Source organism: Pongo pygmaeus, chromosome 6 (assembly GCF_028885625.2).
Source record: "Pongo pygmaeus isolate AG05252 chromosome 6, NHGRI_mPonPyg2-v2.0_pri, whole genome shotgun sequence".
In the NCBI taxonomy this organism is placed as follows: domain Eukaryota; kingdom Metazoa; phylum Chordata; class Mammalia; order Primates; family Hominidae; genus Pongo; species Pongo pygmaeus.
In genome coordinates, this window is record NC_072379.2 from 9,355,672 (window position 1) to 9,371,890 (window position 16,219).

The 16,219-nt window shown below is 55.1% G+C and overlaps 3 protein-coding genes across 9 annotated transcripts in view; 1 reads left to right on the top strand and 2 right to left on the bottom strand.

Moving 5' to 3' along the window:
- On the bottom strand, positions 1 to 8,327 carry MCM7 (minichromosome maintenance complex component 7). The gene is made up of 15 exons (XM_054496236.1): positions 8,197 to 8,327; positions 6,943 to 7,022; positions 6,517 to 6,681; positions 6,203 to 6,327; positions 5,946 to 6,126; positions 5,501 to 5,638; positions 5,063 to 5,212; positions 4,754 to 4,868; positions 4,538 to 4,669; positions 4,233 to 4,316; positions 3,006 to 3,399; positions 2,619 to 2,702; positions 1,391 to 1,559; positions 513 to 622; positions 1 to 354 (listed from the first exon to the last, which is right to left on the bottom strand). Exons 1-15 carry the CDS (start codon positions 8,225 to 8,227, stop codon positions 153 to 155), a joined length of 2,160 nt encoding a protein of 719 aa, XP_054352211.1. The 5' UTR covers positions 8,228 to 8,327; the 3' UTR covers positions 1 to 152.
- The window catches only part of AP4M1 (adaptor related protein complex 4 subunit mu 1), a 9,075-nt gene continuing 588 nt past the window's right edge, over positions 7,733 to 16,219 (top strand). The window contains exons 1-16 of one of the 7 annotated variants that reach the window (XM_054496246.2): positions 7,733 to 8,492; positions 8,641 to 8,705; positions 8,813 to 8,901; positions 9,605 to 9,711; positions 9,794 to 9,890; positions 10,338 to 10,448; positions 10,541 to 10,621; positions 11,014 to 11,076; positions 11,800 to 11,866; positions 11,991 to 12,044; positions 12,176 to 12,282; positions 12,381 to 12,475; positions 12,905 to 12,949; positions 13,186 to 13,236; positions 13,348 to 13,459; positions 13,603 to 14,121. In XM_054496246.2, coding sequence (XP_054352221.1) covers positions 8,443 to 8,492; positions 8,641 to 8,705; positions 8,813 to 8,901; positions 9,605 to 9,711; positions 9,794 to 9,890; positions 10,338 to 10,448; positions 10,541 to 10,621; positions 11,014 to 11,076; positions 11,800 to 11,866; positions 11,991 to 12,044; positions 12,176 to 12,282; positions 12,381 to 12,475; positions 12,905 to 12,949; positions 13,186 to 13,236; positions 13,348 to 13,459; positions 13,603 to 13,827 — 1,419 coding nt within the window. In that variant the 5' untranslated portion in view covers positions 7,733 to 8,442 and the 3' untranslated portion in view covers positions 13,828 to 14,121. Of the gene's footprint in view, positions 8,493 to 8,640; positions 8,706 to 8,812; positions 8,923 to 9,604; positions 9,712 to 9,793; positions 9,891 to 10,337; positions 10,449 to 10,540; positions 10,622 to 11,013; positions 11,077 to 11,799; positions 11,867 to 11,990; positions 12,045 to 12,175; positions 12,283 to 12,380; positions 12,476 to 12,904; positions 12,950 to 13,185; positions 13,237 to 13,347; positions 13,460 to 13,602; positions 14,122 to 16,219 lie in introns of those variants that run through there. The other 6 variants (XM_054496245.2, XM_054496251.2, XM_054496250.2 and 3 more) reach the window with 6 other exon arrangements.
- The window catches only part of TAF6 (TATA-box binding protein associated factor 6), a 12,619-nt gene continuing 10,414 nt past the window's right edge, over positions 14,015 to 16,219 (bottom strand). The window contains 3 exon segments of the mRNA XM_063668151.1: positions 14,015 to 14,568; positions 14,874 to 15,071; positions 15,315 to 15,488. Coding sequence (XP_063524221.1) covers positions 14,191 to 14,568; positions 14,874 to 15,071; positions 15,315 to 15,488 — 750 coding nt within the window. The 3' untranslated portion in view covers positions 14,015 to 14,190.

The following is a 16,219-nucleotide window of genomic DNA, read 5'->3' on the forward strand; positions in this document are numbered from 1 at the left end:
TGACAATCTACAAACAATTTTATTAGCAAAAGGAATAAGTGCAGCATGGGAGAAAGAGGGGCTCCTCCTTCCCCTCAAAGGCATCACTGCCCCTTCCCAAGGGGCAGCCCAACGGGGAACAAGAGGACCCCAGGGTTGCAAGCAGGCTGGAATCAGACAAAAGTGATCCGTGTCCGGGAAGCATTGACCTGCCACACGTTGAGCTCCTCGTATTCATCCAGAGCCGCCTGGAACTGGGTGGGTGTGAAGCCGCGAGATACGCAGCGCTGCTCTGCCTCAGAGAACCGGACACTTCGGCCCCCTGAGACCAGTTCACGGACGGTGGCAAATATCACATCTGCTGGCCTCTGAGTCCTGAAGGAAATGAGTGGGTGTGTTAGGTCAGGATACAAACAGGAATGCTCAACATCAACAGAGAACAATGGTGGCCAGTGTTAGAATTGAGGCCAACCTCAGACACATGGACACAGAAGCCAAAGTGATGCAGCTTTGGCCTTCACTAAACCACTCACCTAGCTGTCTGCCCCTTGTCTCCTAGAAGAGAGTCCTTTGACATCTCCATTAGCCTGATGGCTTCATTCACATCTTCTTTCTCTACCACGTCCACCATTCTCAGACGTGCCTAAGGGGAAGGTAGGGGAGAGATGGGAACGGGAGGAGGGCAGTGGAACGAGTCAGGGGACACCCTTGTTCTGGCTTTAAGGCTGGGCAGCCCATGGGTCACCTACTCACAAAACAGGAGTGGAGTCCCCCCTCCCCCCAGCATCCGCAGTGTTGGGCCGGCACTGTCAGACCGAGACAAGTGCAATGCCCAGGGCAGCGTCCAGCAATTGCCCAAGTCTCCGCCTCTCAACACTGGCCAGTCCCGGAGTTCAGCTGTCCTGTGAGGGAGACCAGACCCTTTTGAACGCCACTGGGCTCCCCAGCATGACAGATGGAGCTTGGGGAGCTCAGCCAAGAAGACAATTGGCAGAGAGAACGTGTCCCGGGGGCTCGGGAAGTGCTAGCTCAGCAGTAGGTCGGGTAATCACACTACCTGCACGAACAGCACTTTGGAGCCCCCAGGACTGAGGTCCAAGACGGGAGGGCAGAAAGGAAGGTCTGTAGCACAGGATCTAGGACACACGGAGTGAAACAGACCCCAACCACCCCCTCAGTGAAGGTTAAGAAATGGGGAAAAGGCCTTTCCCTCCACGGACGCTGTGCGTGCCCTGCTGGAGCAGCAAGTACCCACAGTGCGGTAGCACGGAGAGGACCACTATCTGCACTGTCAGCACTTTAGCCCCGGCAGGGCTGGAGCGGGAGGGAGGGAGGCGGCGATGAGCGCACGGTAAGGAGCTGCCCCTTTAAGGGTCAAAACAGATGGCCCTCCAGCAACTTGGGCACTTACCAGAGCAGTGGAAAGGCGCAGAATAGCCAGCAGGGTCCGGGCAGAAGTATAGGTGGCATCCTTACTAGCCCAAGCCTCTCGCCTCATCTCCACGTATGCTGCTGTGATGTAGTCAGCCAGAGACTCTGGCACCGTGGGCTGCTTCTCACGGCACATGGCTATGTAACGCCTGTGGGGGAAGGTTCATGGGGAAGCAGAAGAGGGAGATGGGGAAGAGAGTGAATATGAGCCCATGTTGTTTTCTGTACCAGGGCTCCCCATTTAACATGGTCCCCTCCAGGAATTTAAAGTGGAAAAAACAAATTAGTGGGTGATTATTTGTTTGGCTTGAATATCACTGATGGATTTCGCCAAACATATAGCCCCCCAGTATCCTCCAAGTTATTTCCTATTTTTTTCGGGAAAATGGCCTTTGTAAGACAAATCCGTCTGTCATTAAGAGAGGATCCAGACCCCTCCTCTTGAGCGCATGACATGGCAAAACAGATATATTTTATTTAAAGAGACTTGTTTACAGAATATTTAAAAAGGAGTAAAAACCTGAAGGAACGCTGGAGGCTCATGGGAAAATAGCGATAGAGATTATCATCCAGAATGCCTGGGAGCAGGTGTTTTAAACTTCAAATTGTGGAGTATTTGCATATACATGAGATAGCTTGGGGATAGGACTCCAGTCTAAACATGAAATTCACCTATATTTCATATACAACTGATACACATAACCTGAAGGTAATTTTATTAAAAATATTTTTGTGGGCCAGGCACAGTGGCTCATGCCTGTAATCCCAGCACTTTGGGAGGCAGAGGCGGGCATCCTGGCCAACATGGTGAAACCGCTCTCTACTAAAATACAAAAAATTAACTGGGCGTGGTGGTGTGCGCCTGTAATCCCAGCTACTCAGGAGGCTGAGGCAGGAGAATCACTTGAATCTGGGAGGCAGAGGCTGCAGAGAGCTGAGATCACGCCACTATACTCCAGCCTGGGTGACAGAGCAAGACTTCGTCTCAAAAAAAATAAATAAATAAATAGCGTAGGAAACAAAGTTTCCTGTGTCCCTATCATATGAAGTGTGGAATTTTCCACTTAAAAGCTGATCTGAGGCTCTGGACATGTCTGTAGCGGGAAGTGGTGGTGTGAAAAACACACACCCTAAGACTAATAAGCAATTTTTCAGGAGGCTCGCGTGGCCCACGCCAACATTTGCCCGTCTGTACCCAGCTCTCCTACCTCATGAGCTTCATGTCCAGAGGTTCAAACTGGGAGGGGGGCTGCCGGCTGTGCTGGTGCACATAGGTGATGTGCTGGGCCAACCTGGACAGAGGGAAGGCAAAAAGGAACACCCTTTTTAGGGCTACACACCCATGTCCTCTTAGGTGTCCCTCTTTTGGCTCTGCCACTTCCTCACAGTGTAGGAGGGACAAGCTTTCCTGGGAAATCCTCATCAGCATTTCATCCCCAACCCACCATTTCCCTGAGAACCGTGGACCAGCCTCTGCTGCAAGGGGGAGGCTCTGGTGTTTCCAGTAGCGTGGAATTTGTTTTCTGATTCACCTCCCCTCCTCCCTACACAGATCATTACAGGGGACCTCTCTTTGGGTGTTGAGCTTCATTCACCGTAGGTCATTGTCTCGGTCAGGCCGGTCCTGAATCAGCCAGAGAAGGTCAAACCGGGAGAGCAGTGCAGCAGGCAGCTGTATGTTCTGCTCCAGGCTGCGGCGAGGGTTGTAACGCCCGTAGGCAGGGTTGGCGGCAGCCAGGATGGAGCAGCGGGCATTGAGTGTGGTGAGAATGCCGGCCTTGGCAATGGAGATGGTCTGCTGCTCCATGACCTCGTGGATGGCTGTGCGGTCGGCCTCGGCCATCTTGTCGAACTCATCAATGCAGCACACACCCTGGTCAGCCAACACCAGGGCCCCACCCTCTAAGGTCAGTTCTCCGCTCACAGAGTCTCTCAGCACAGCTGCCGTAAGCCCCACTCCCGAGGAGCCCCGGCCTGTTGTGTACTGGCCTGGAAGAGAAGAAATAAGGAACCATGAGAGAGAAAGAACAAGAACGGGAACAAGCAAAAGACAACAAACGGGCCAGGAAAGCGAGGCGTGCGCTGGGATCATTCCACTCCCTCCACCAGGCCTTCTTGAGACGCCCAAGGATCTGTGGGGCACTGGCAATGTCCCCCTTCCCCTCCCACTGCTTCTCTTCAGAGCACAACTGTGGCTCACTGAAACCTTGGCTCCTGAGCTCAAGCCATCCTCCGGCCTCAGCCTCCCAAGTAGCTGAGACTATAGGCACTCACTACCACACCCAACTAATTTTTAAAACTTTTTAGTAGAGGCCGGGCGCAGTGGCTCACTCCTCTAATCCCAGCACTTTCGGAGGCCAAGGCCAAGGCGGGCAGATCACGAGGTCAGGAGTTCGAGACCAGCCTGCCCAACATAGCAAAACCCTGTCTCTACTAAAAATACAAGAAGTGGCCAAGTGTGGTGGCACGCGCCTGTAGTCCCAGCTATTCGGGAGGCCGAGGCGGGAGGACTGCTTGAACCCGGGAGGCAGAGGTTGCAGTGAGCCGAAACCATGCCATTGCACTCCAGTCTGGGTGACTGAGACTCTGTCTCAAAAAAAGAAAAAAACAAAAAACAACAAAACAAAACAACACCCCAACAAAAAAACTTTTTAGTAGACATGGAGACGGTCTCAAAATCCTGGCCTCAAATGATTCTCCTGCCTCAGCCTCTCAGAGCATTGGGATTACAGGCGTGAGCGACCATGCGCGCCTACTTTTTGAATAAGCACTGTGGTCCTGGCTGTCACTATATTCACCTCTCCCAAAGCCCAACTACTTACTGCGGGGGGCCAGCCGATCGATGTACGACAGGAGCTGAGACTTGGCCACACCAGGATCCCCCATCAGACAGATGTTGATGTTGCCTGGAGGAAGACAGCCCTGGAATGACTCTTCTCCCAATGCTTGGCCAACAACAGAGCAATTTTGAGTTCTGCCTCCCCCTAACACCCAGCACTATTTCTAAGCCCTCCGTGTCCACGAAAGCAAGATGTCCACTCTTATACTGTGACCTACCAAGACACTTGTCATCCTTTTTTCCTCCTAGACTTCATCCACCCTGAGTCTCTCCCTTGTTTCTTCTTACCCCGGATTTTCATGCCTCGAGGAGACTGGTCTACACCCCCCACTAGCAGGAGCAGCAGTGCCTTCTTCACATCTTCGTGTCCATATATTTCTGGGGCGATTGAAGCTGCCAGCTTTTCGTAGAAATCCTCCTCTGTAGAGAAATTAAGGTGGTTGTATTTTCTGGGGGAAAAGGGAGCTAGGATGTAAACAGAATTTCCTCTCCCCTGCCCCTCACCTGCAATCTGCCTCAGCTCCTCCCTGGTGAGCTCTCCAGCCCCAGACTCATCATCCTCACTCTTGTTCATCTTCACAATCCGATGGGCTTCCAGGTAGGTTTCTGAGAGTAAACCCTTGGGCAGGAAAATGCCAGGATACAGATGCAATCCCTTCAACTTGCCCATCACTGGATTCCCTAACAATTTCTTGACAAATCGCTGGGTTCTGTTTTGTTTGGGGTTTTGCTGCTCACTTTTCTCTGTGTGGGTAGAATGAGCAGGTGAGGGAAAAGGGGATGATCCATTCCTTATGTCAAACTCTTCCTTACCTGTACCACCTGTCGGAACCCAGTGCGCAGGATTGGCAAGAAGATACCAGTGACGCTGACGTGGTCTCCAGGCTGGGCAATCCTTGTGTTCTCTCCTTCTACCAGCACCGTGATACTACGAGGGATATTTCCCACAGGCACTTGATCACTCTAGGGGAGAGAAAGGCACATAAGGCTAGGAGAAATGGACAAGGACCCAACCTTCCCTCCCTAGGCATCCCACTTCAAAGGCTCCCAGGCTACCCAGCCACAGACAAGCCCACAGGATGGGTGCTGAGACCTCCTTTCCCCTTTCCAAAGCTCTCAGGAAATTCTAGTTCCACCTCCCTCCTGCACTTCCCTCTTTTGTTCTTCTTTCTTCCTGCCATTCCACAAGTGACTACAGGATTCAAGTGGACTCCCGATCCACCTGCCCAGGGCCACGTACCCCAAACTCACATGTTCTTGCATCTTCATCTCCTGGAATTTGATGAATTTGGAGCCCCGTGTCTGCAGATACAGCCGCCCTCCTGAGCGGTTGGTTTGGCACTCCTGGCTTGGGCACATGATCAGAGGCATGAAAGTGGGAGACTGGATCTAGGATGTGAGAACAGAAGCACCAAAGGAAGTCAGAAGGAAAAGAGCCCCATTGGGTCGGTCCTTTGAATCACATTTTCTCTTCATGGCAGACATCTTGGAAGTGTCAAGAACCCTCTGAACTTACTCTGGGTCAACAACAAACACCCAGAAAATAGGTAAAAAGACCACTACATACCCAAGAATGAAAGGCAAACACACAGGCAACTTTTACAACCAAATAAAACAATAGGCATCACAGGATCAAATTAATCTCTACAAAACGACTAACGGGTAAGTGCCTTCCTGCTCCTTGCTCCACACGTACCGGCTGGTAGGTCTCTGCCCCACACTGGTCACAAGTGTAAGTGGCCACCACCATCTTGGGTTTGACTTCAGAGACACGAGTGACGATTCCACGCACAGTCACCAATTTCCCCACAGAGTCAGCCCGCACTTCCCGGATCACACGAGGCTTGTTGCTGCTTGGGCCTTGAAAATACAGCTCACTAAAGGGGAGAAAACAGTCACAAACAAGATCCTGGAGAACCAATCCCTACATCCTTCCCGACAGAGACCACTCACAATCTGCGCATGAGTTCAGCAGGGTACTGGTTCTGGGGGCTTCGGGCCATCCCAGGGTCCCGACTCCGCTGCTCCATCATCAGCCGATGCTCAATGTAAACATCCAAAACATCTTTATTTACCACCTAAACGAGGACACACACACACACACACACACAAAAAATGAGCGACAGGAGGGAAAGGAGAGCACAGAGAACACCAGGCAGAAGTGCCCCTCCTTTCTGCCTGCTCAGAAAACATCAGTATCTGAGCAGCCTCTCTACAGAAGCTTAAACGCCTCGCCCTTTGTTTGCCATTGTTCTCTAGCCACTCACTTCCCTCTCCTTGTACTGAGGTAGCAGCTCTTGTACGGCATCGGCAAAGAGCTTCGCGTAGCGCCTGGCATTCTCACAAATTGAGTCCACCAACTCGGGGTCATCCTCGGCTACGTCGTCCAGGTCCACATACAGAGCCACCTGTTCCCGATGAGCCAGTCGAACCTCAGGTGGGGAAGAGACAGAAACACCTCAGAACCACATTCACCTTGCTCACCAGTGTTCATATGTAAAAATGCATCACTGAGAACTCAGCACAGGCTCTGGACATCCACAGGGGAGAACACAGCGCCACACAGAGCGATACTCGTCTTTTCAGCCCTCAAACCCTCTAATTGTTATGTTTTTAATAAAACAAGCCAAGCTGCTGCTTATGGCTCCTTAAGCACCCCACTCCCCATTCCCTTTACCCAATCTTAAACTTACCAACTGGTTCCCATACTTGAACTGCTTCTTCCCAAGTTCATCATCCTGGTAGAACTCTTCTAAGAACTTCTTAACCTTTTCTGTAACATGAAATGTAAAACCATAAGACACATTACCACCCATCTCTCTGATAGAAATCTTAAGGTACCTATTTTCGCTTAAAACACGACCTATGAACTAATTAATAATATGAGCATTTAAATAAACCTACCGAATTCTCCCCAAAGTGGGCGTAACTCTTTTTCACAAATCTGTTTTCAACCAGCGAAGAATAAAGGGCCCGTGGCAGTGCACAGAGCCATCCAACATCTTCTCCCCAGGGGAATTCCGGTCCCTACTTTAGTTTAAAATCCTAGCGCCCTTCCCCATTGGCCCCCCCATACTCTGGTCTCAAGGTTCTCAGCTTTCTTTCCACCCCTATGATCCCCCGCTTTCTTTGGGTCCCCTGAGCCCCTGATTTCGCCGGGACCTCCGCCACCAGGCGGGTACCGCACCCCACCCCCGCTCCCGCCATCGCTTCCGCTCTTAGTAAACAAAGAAGCACATGGGCCCGGATTCCAGCCGCTTCACAGCTCGGGATTCCTCCGCTCAGGGCGGGAGCCAGTCCAGCCATTGGCCATCATACCCAGAGACACCGCGATCCCAGCCCACTGCCGCCTTTCCCGGGCCCGAGCGAAGCTCCCGGATCCCAGGCACGCCCCCCGGGCCGCAGCTCTCTCCGCGGCCGCCGCGCGGAAGGACACTGTTTACACGACACTCCCTCCAACCGCGTCGCGCCACTTCCGCCCGGGTCCACTTCCGCTCGGAGGGCGGCCTAAAACGGCCAATCCCGGCGCGCAGCGGCCCCGGCCTGCCCGCCCCCGGGGCCTCCGCGCGCCTCCGGAGGACGCGGGAACCTGGGAACGCCCAAAAGCGCGGAGGAAAGCGGGCCCGGGGGCCCAGAGCCCTTAAGACTCCCCTGAGGTCCTTAGCGCGACTTTTCCCTGTGCAGCCCCCAGCCGGGTTAGCACCCCCCAAACCCCCAACCCCACGACCCTAACACCTTTACCAGGTGGGATTACTAAGTTTTCTTCAACATCGATGGCCCCCCGCGCGCTTCCCAGGCCCCGTGGGCCTTAGCCAGGCCGCAGGTCGACCCTGCCTCTGGCCTCGCGCACCCCAGAACCCGCCGACCCCGGTCCCCCAAAACCACCAACAGGTGTTCCCCGGGAGGCTCCCCGCGCAGGACGCCCTCCCAGGCTTGTAGACCCGTACCTTTTTCTAGCGCGTAGTCCTTCAGTGCCATTGCTGCCGAGCCCCGTGCGGCAGTGCTTGGCGGACTCAAAGGTCTTGCTCCTAGGGCAGCTGAGAACCTCCGCGCGGTGGACTGTGGCCGGCCAACCGAAATTGGCGCGAAACGTCGCCTCCCACGTGACCGGCGCCACTGCGTGCGGGCCAATCGGAGAAGCCGGCCCTCTCCACCTCCCGCTAGCCGCAAGCCAATCACCGTGCCGGCCTGGAATGAGTGACGGGGAGGCGGTGCGGGCGTCGGAAGGGAATCTCCGGGCAGGGTAGGGCAGGCGCCGGGTTTCCCGCGGTCCGAGCTGGCGCGGGCGGAGGAGAATCGCTCTTAAAGGGCCAGCGCACGCGCGTTCTTTTGTTCCGGGGCCTCAGGGCGGGGCAGGCCCGACTTTCGCCGTCTTCTTGTCTACTCTCCAGAACGGCCATGATTTCCCAGTTCTTCATTCTGTCCTCCAAGGGGGACCCGCTCATCTACAAAGACTGTATCCTAGACCCGTGGGGCTGGGAAGGGGCGGAGGGGCCAGGCGGGAGGGGCGCCCAGGGCCAGCCCGTGTCGCAGGATCCTTCACTGAGTCCTTCCACCCGCCAGTCCGCGGGGACAGTGGCGGTCGGGATGTGGCCGAGCTCTTCTACCGGAAGCTGACGGGACTGCCAGGAGACGAGTCCCCGGTTGTCATGGTAACCAGCGGCGGGAGGCGGGTGAGGAGCGGGGCCCTGGCGGGCCGGGTGGGCGCCAGCTCCCTCCCAGGACTGGTTCCTTGGTAGATTCCACTTGGGGGGTGCATTCCTCCAAATAAAGCTAACGTGAGGCCCGGCGCGGTGGCTCCCGCCTGTAATCCCAGCACTTTGGGAGGCCGAGGCGGGCGGATCACCTGAGGTCAGGAGTTCAAAATCAGCCTGGCCAACATGGTGAAACTCCGCCACTACTAAAAATACAAAAAAAAAAAAAAAAATTAGCTGGGCGTGATGGCGGGCGCCTGTAATCCCATCTACTCGGGAAGCTGAGGCAGGAGAATCGCTTGAACCCAAGAGGCGGAGGTTGCAGTGAGCCGAGATCCGGACACCCCACTCCAGCCTGGGAGACAGAGCGAGACTCCGTCTCGGGGTGGGGGGGGGTGGGGAAAAAAAAAAGTCCATCGGGCGCCAGCAACACACCAGGCCCAGCTCCCTGCGTGACTCCATCCTCAGCAACTCGGGGTAGTTACTGTAATTAACCCCGTTTCCACATTGGGAAGCTGGGCCCAGGCACCTGTCATGTATCTCCCAAAGTCATTGCTGTTGTGACTAGTAAGAGGCATCGGGAACCGAGCTCAGGTCTCCTGGGTTCTGATCACTCCACCTCCCTTTTCTTAACGCCCTCTTCTCCCTGCCTGTGTCTCAGCATCACGATGGCCATCATTTCATTCACATCAGACACAGCGGCCTCTATTTGGTGGTCACAACTTCAGAAAACGTTTCTCCCTTCAGCCTTCTAGAACTGCTCTCCAGGTGAGGAGGGTTGGGCTGGGCACCTGGTAGCTAAGAGGGGTCTGAGAGGAGGAGAAAATACACGTTCCAAGTGTTTCCTCAGGTTGGCCACCCTTCTGGGCGATTACTGTGGCTCCCTGGGCGAGGGGACCATCTTCCGCAATGTGGCTCTGGTATACGAACTCCTGGATGAAGTGCTGGTGAGAATCAACGATCCCCTTCTGTGGCCCCTGCCTAATTCCCCTGAAGATACATCTGCTCTTCTACTGTGGGATGCTGTGGTTAGGAGACCAAGTCTACCTTTTTTTTTTTTTTTTTTTTGCTTTTAGAGACAGGGTTTTGCTCTGTTGTCCAGGCTGGACTGCAGTGGTGCAGTTATAGCTCACTGCAGCCTGGAACTCCTGGGCTCAAGCTGTTGTCCTGCCCCAGCTTCCCCTGTGCCTAGCTAATTGTTTATTTTTTGTAGAGACGGGAGTCTCGCCATGTTGCCCAGGCTGGTCTTGAACTCATGGCCTCAAGCCATTCTCCTACGTCTCGGCCTTCCAAAGTGCTAAGAGTACAGGAGTGAGCCACCATGCCTGGCCTCACTCCCCCTCTTTACCCCTTCCTTCCACTGACCGCTCAGACTATCCTTCCTTTACCACTAGGACTATGGCTATGTACAGACCACATCCACGGAGATGCTGAGGAATTTCATCCAGACGGAAGCTGTGGTCAGCAAGCCCTTCAGCCTCTTTGACCTCAGCAGTGTTGGCTTGGTCAGTAGAGGGAAAGAGGAGGGTGAGGAAGGAGAAGTGGGGTTGGCTGGGGTTGTCAGACCTGATGATTGATTGCTTTGGATGCTTTACAGTTTGGGGCTGAGACACAACAGAGCAAAGTGGCCCCCAGCAGTGCAGCCAGCCGCCCCGTCCTGTCCAGTCGCTCTGACCAGGTGAGGGAAGGATCCATGGGGTCAGACCCTCTGGTTTTGCTCTGTGATCCGGGAGTCCAAGATCTTAGGTCGGGCACAGCAGCTCACGCCTGTAGTCCCAGCACTTTGGGAGGCCGAGGTGGGCGCATCACCTGATGCCAGGAGTTTGAGAGCAGCCTGGCCAACATGGTAAAACCTCGTCTCTACTAAAAATGCAAAAAAGAAAAGAAAAAGACCCTGGCACATCTTCTACCTCCCCCAGATGTAGGTGGATGTGGGAGATGATCCCTTCCATCACCCATGTCCCCACCCTAGAGCTGTAGCTTCGACTGTCCTGTCCTTTCTCCCTGTCTGTCCATTTCAGAACATAGGCTATTCTGCTTCCAACCACCCAAATCCTCTCTCTTTCTCAGAGCCAAAAGAATGAAGTTTTTTTGGATGTGGTCGAGAGATTGTCTGTACTGATAGCATCTAATGTAAGTTTGAGTTCCCAAACCTGGAGCTGAGGACAGATGGGACTTGGGAAACGTGGTGGGGTGGCTAAGATTCCCAGCAACGGCCGGGCATAGTGGCTCATGCTTGTAATCCCAATGCTTTGGGAGGCCGAGGTGGGAGAATTACTTGGGGCCGGGAGTTTGAAACCAGCCTGGGCAACATAGCCAGACCCCGTCTCTACAAAAAATACAAATAAACAAATTACCCAGACATGGTAGTGTACACCTGCTGTCCCAGCTACTTGGGAGGCTGAGCCAGGAGGATCACTTGAGCCCAGGAGGTTAAGGCTGCAGTAAGCCAAGATCGAGTCACTGTACTCTAGCCTGGATGACAGAGCAAGACCCTGTCTCTTAAAAAAAATAAATAAGTAAATAAAGGCTGGGCACGGTAGCTCATGCATGTAATCCCAGCACTTTGGGAGGCCGAGGTGGGTGGATCATTTAAGATCAGGAGTTTGAGACCAGCCTGGCCAACACAGTGAAACTCTGTCTCTACTGAAAATACAAAAATTAGCCACTTATGGTGGCAGGCATTTGTAATCCTAGCTACTTGTGAGGCTGAGGCAGGAGAATGTCTTGAACCTGGGAGGTGGAGGTTGCAGTGAGCCGAGATCATGCCACTGCCAGCCTGGGCAACAGAGCGAGACCCTGTCTCAAAAAAAAAAAAAAAAAAAGACTCTAAACTTGACCCCCTCTGCCTCTCAGGGATCCCTGCTGAAGGTGGATGTGCAGGGAGAAATTCGGCTCAAGAGCTTCCTTCCCAGCGGCTCTGGTGAGGCATCTGCAGGCAGGACCCAGGGTTGGGGTTAGGGCAGGTTCCTTGGGGTTAGGGCAGGTTCCTTGGTGTCTTAAACCATGGCGTTGCTGAGCTCTCCTGATGATCTCTTCTCCGACAGAGATGCGCATTGGCTTGACAGAAGAGTTTTGTGTGGGGAAGTCAGAGCTGAGAGGTGAGGAGAAAGTGGGTCTTTCTCCCCTGGGAGTAGGTCATTGCCAGAGTTGATGGAGAGAAGTCAGACGGAGCCTCCCCTCCTTGCTCCTCTCCCAAAACATGGGTCAGGAGAGAAGTCTCTGTTTCCAGGTTATGGGCCAGGAATCCGGGTCGATGAAGTCTCGTTTCACAGCTCCGTGAATCTGGACGAGTTTGAGTCTCATCGAATCCTCCGCTTGCAACCACCTCAGGGCGAGGTCAGGGTTGGGGTGGCCTCATAAATTCCGTCCACCATGGGGAAGGGGGCAGTGGGGTCGTGAGACCAAACTAACCTTGTTGCTCTCTGGTCTCTCAGCTGACTGTGATGCGATACCAACTCTCCGATGACCTCCCCTCACCGCTCCCCTTCCGGCTCTTCCCCTCTGTGCAGTGGGACCGAGGCTCAGGCCGGTGAGACAATTTCCTGGGTTCTAGAACTACCTTGGAACCCAAGCCAAGACCTGTATGTTCCCAAGACTCACTGCAGAGTGGGGGTGGTGGTAGTGGTGACGGAGTGCAAACTGGAAAAAGGCTTGGGCTGGGCGTGGTGGCTCACACCTGTAATCCTAGCACTTTGGGAGGCTGAGGCGGGAGGATCACTTGAGCCCAGGAGTTCAGACCAGCCTGGGCAACATAGTGAGACCCCGTCTCTCTGGGGAAAAAAAAAAAAAAAAAAAAAGGAAAAAGCTTTGGCTCATGGAGTTGGGCTGGGCTTCAGCCCTTTTCCCTCTTGGGAGTACAGCCCACACCCACACAGCCCCGCATGGAGGTCCCCGGTGGGGAATGGTGAGATGCCAGTAGGAGATGGCCTGAGTCGTGGTGTTTTACCCTCTCATCCAGGCTCCAGGTTTATCTAAAGTTGCGATGTGACCTGCCCTCAAAGAGGTAAGAGTGAGGCCGGCGTGGCCGAGTTCAGCTCTGTGGGACAGGAGACAGGGACAGGGCACCTGCTGCTTCTCCCTTCAGATGCAGCTGATGCCTCAGAAGCCAGTTAAGGTAGAGGCTGTAGCATGTGGGAAGGTGGGGGACACCTGTGCTGAAATCCTGTTGTTACACTGAAGAGGAACAGGACAAGGGACTGTGCCTTCCTGGGGCTGACTTTGTTCCCGTCTCCTCCGTAGCCAAGCCCTCAATGTCAGGCTGCACCTTCCCCTGCCTCGAGGGGTGGTCAGGTGAGTGTGTGCACCCACCACGGGGAGATTCCTGGGGAGAGAGTGAGCTCGGCATGACGGGCCTGCCTCAAGAAGGTGCCAAGCCCAGCACCTTCCCTCTCCAAACTCCAGCCTGTCTCAGGAGCTGAGCAGCCCAGAGCAGAAGGCTGAGCTGGCAGAGGGAGCCCTTCGCTGGGACCTGCCTCGGGTGCAAGGAGGCTCTCAACTCTCAGGCCTTTTCCAGGTATTCACTGTGGACCCCCAGCCCCTCTCCTCCCACCTTCATTTGCAGCCCCCACCCGACCCCCCCGAAGCAGCTGCTGCCTGGTTCCCCCAGCGTGGTCAGCTTCCTGCCCTCCTTCCTCCCCCTGCCTCTGCCCCTCACAGATGGATGTCCCAGGGCCCCCAGGACCTCCCAGCCATGGGCTCTCCACCTCGGCCTCTCCTCTGGGGCTCGGCCCTGCCAGTCTCTCCTTCGAGCTTCCCCGGCACACATGCTCTGGCCTCCAGGTCCGATTCCTCAGGCTGGCCTTCAGGCCATGCGGCAATGCCAACCCCCACAAGTGGGTGAGACACCTAAGCCACAGCGACGCCTACGTCATTCGGATCTGAGGCTCCCCAAACAAGGACACGACGGCCAAGGCGGCGGTTTGTCCCACGGGAGGACAGTCTTTTCTTTTCCAGCCTCCTGGCCTTTGGACTCTGAATCTGGGCAGGAAGAGTCCTCAGTCCTAAGACCAGGAGGGGGCAATGGGCCCAGCCTTTCCGTGGTATCTGATGCAGGAAGGACTGCAGTGGATCAGAACTCACAAACCAAACTTTTATTCTGAGAAACTGGCTGTACAATATCTAAAAAGAAAGTAACATGAAGGAAGCAATCTACAACTTCCTTCCGCTTAGCGTGCATACATGTGTGTACGTGCACATGTGTACATGTCTGCAGATGTGGGAATCCGGGGGCTGGCAGGTGGAGCATCACGGAGCAGGCTGAGGGGAGCCAGAGTTGGGCTGGGAGCCATTCGTTTTTGGAGTCCCTGGAGCTGGAGGGGGACTGTCCCCAGGTTCCTGCTTCCCCCCACAAAGGGCACTGCCACTGAGTGGGGAGGGGGATGATGCCGGGGGAGGAACTGGAGAAGGATGGGAGGTGGGGCCTCCTTTGCCCTCCCCTGTTGGGGGAAGTGAGACCACGATGTACTTCTGGACACTCCCAGGACCAGAGGGAGCAGTGCTGGGGGGTGCGGTGGTGGCAGTGGAGACCAGCTTGACGATGGGCTGCACGCTGGGGACGGTGGTGGTGACGGGCGAAGTGGTGGTGGAACCTGAGCCGGGGGCCGAGGTGCTGAGAGACAGGACCTGGATAGAAAGGAAAGGCAGGCCGCTTGCCCTGTGCCTTCCCTGCCCCCCCAGAGGCCTGGCGAGGACACTTCACTCGCTCCCTGCCTGAACAAGTTGTTCCTATAGTTCACCCTGTAGACAGCTATGGCTGGAGAACTTGCTCATGCAGGGCAGCTACAGCCCTGTAGGACCCTGGTGGGTGCCTCTTCCAGCTCTTGACCTGGGGCCCAGAGGGGACTGTGCTCTACTCCTGGGCCTCCCCGGGGTGTTCTGAGGCAACCCGGGCCCTCCAGATGCTCCCTGTCTCACACAGCTCTGCATACCTGCTGGGTGGATGGGGCGCTGGAGGACGACGACATTACAATAAACTTGGTTGGAGGAGGGGAAGGCTGTGGTGGGGCAGCCGCTCGTGCAGACACCAGTGTCTGGACAGGAAGTGCGATGGAGCCAGGAACCTTCAGCAAGCCAGGGGTGCGAGGGCCAGGCTGTGGGGCCTGTGAGAGGGTCAGCGTGGGCCGGGGCTGTGGGGAGAAGAGTAAAGGGGGAAGTGACAGCATCTACTAAGAAGAGGAGTCTGAAGGGAGAGGCCTGGGCTCCCCTCGCTCTTCTTCAGTGGCTCTCACTGGGGCTGGGGCATCCTCACTCGGGACCTGGTTGCCCTGAGACTGCTGACTCAGGGCCCATGTGGCTGTGTGCGAGTGCCCATCCCACACCGGGGTTCTCCTCCGCTTCCTCTTAGTCCTCCTCCCCACCCGGCCACGGACCTGCGTGATGGTCAGAGTGGTCCTGTTGACCTGCTGAGCCTGCAGAGCAGCCTGGGCCCGAGCCTTGACCACATGGGAGCAGAGGAGGGGCCCAAGGGACCCGAATTCTGCCCGATAGGCGTCCTGATTGTCAGGCGGGGGGCGCAGCTTTGCCAGAACAGGAGCACAGTGTTTCTGCAGACAGAAAAAAAGCCGGGTAGAGGGAGGGCTGGTGACACTCTTGAGAAGAACCTTGGGGATGGGGTAAAAAGACATTATCATCTCAGTGCCCCTGTTGGAGGCCAAATTATGCTGAGCTATTAGTGTGTGTACAGAACACTGTGGGCTTTCTCATAAGAAAAGGGCACAGGGCCAGGTGCAGCATCTTACGCCTGTATCCCAGCACTTGGGAGGCTGAGGTGGGCAGATCACTTGAGGTCAAGAGTGTGAGACCAGCCTGGCCAAAATGGAGAAACCTCATCTCCACTAAAAATATAAAAACTAGCCAGGCGTGGTGGCACGCACCTGTAGTCCCAGCTACTGGGGAGGTTGAGGTACTAGAATGCTTGAACCCAGGTGGTGCAGGCTGCAGTGAGCAGAGGTTGCATCACTGCACTCCAGCTTGGGTGACAGTGAGACTGTCTCAGAAAAAAAAATAAAAAAGAATGGCTGTGCATGGTGGTTCACGCCTGTAATCCCAGCACTTCAGGAGGCTGAGGCTGGCAGATCACCTGAAGTCAGGAGCTCGAGACCAGCCTGGCCAACACGGCGAAACCCTGTCTCTACTAAAAATGCAAAAAATTAGCCAGGCGTGGTGGTGCGGCCTGTGGTCCCAGCTTCTTGGGAGGCTGAGGCACGAGAATTGCTTGAACCTGAGAGGCAAAGGTTGCAGTGAGCCTGAGATCGCGCCACTGCACTCCAGCCTG

Excerpts from the sequence above, each read along its gene's own strand:
- MCM7 (XM_054496236.1), bottom strand. The coding sequence starts at position 8,227 with ATGGCACTGAAGGACTACGCGCTAGAAAAAG. Across the intron at positions 4,317-4,537 it reads TCGAGGCATGAAAATCCGGG|GCAACATCAACATCTGTCTG; the intron begins GTAAGAAGAAAC and ends GTCTTCCTCCAG. Across the intron at positions 355-512 it reads GACAAGGGGCAGACAGCTAG|GACTCAGAGGCCAGCAGATG; the intron begins GTGAGTGGTTTA and ends CATTTCCTTCAG.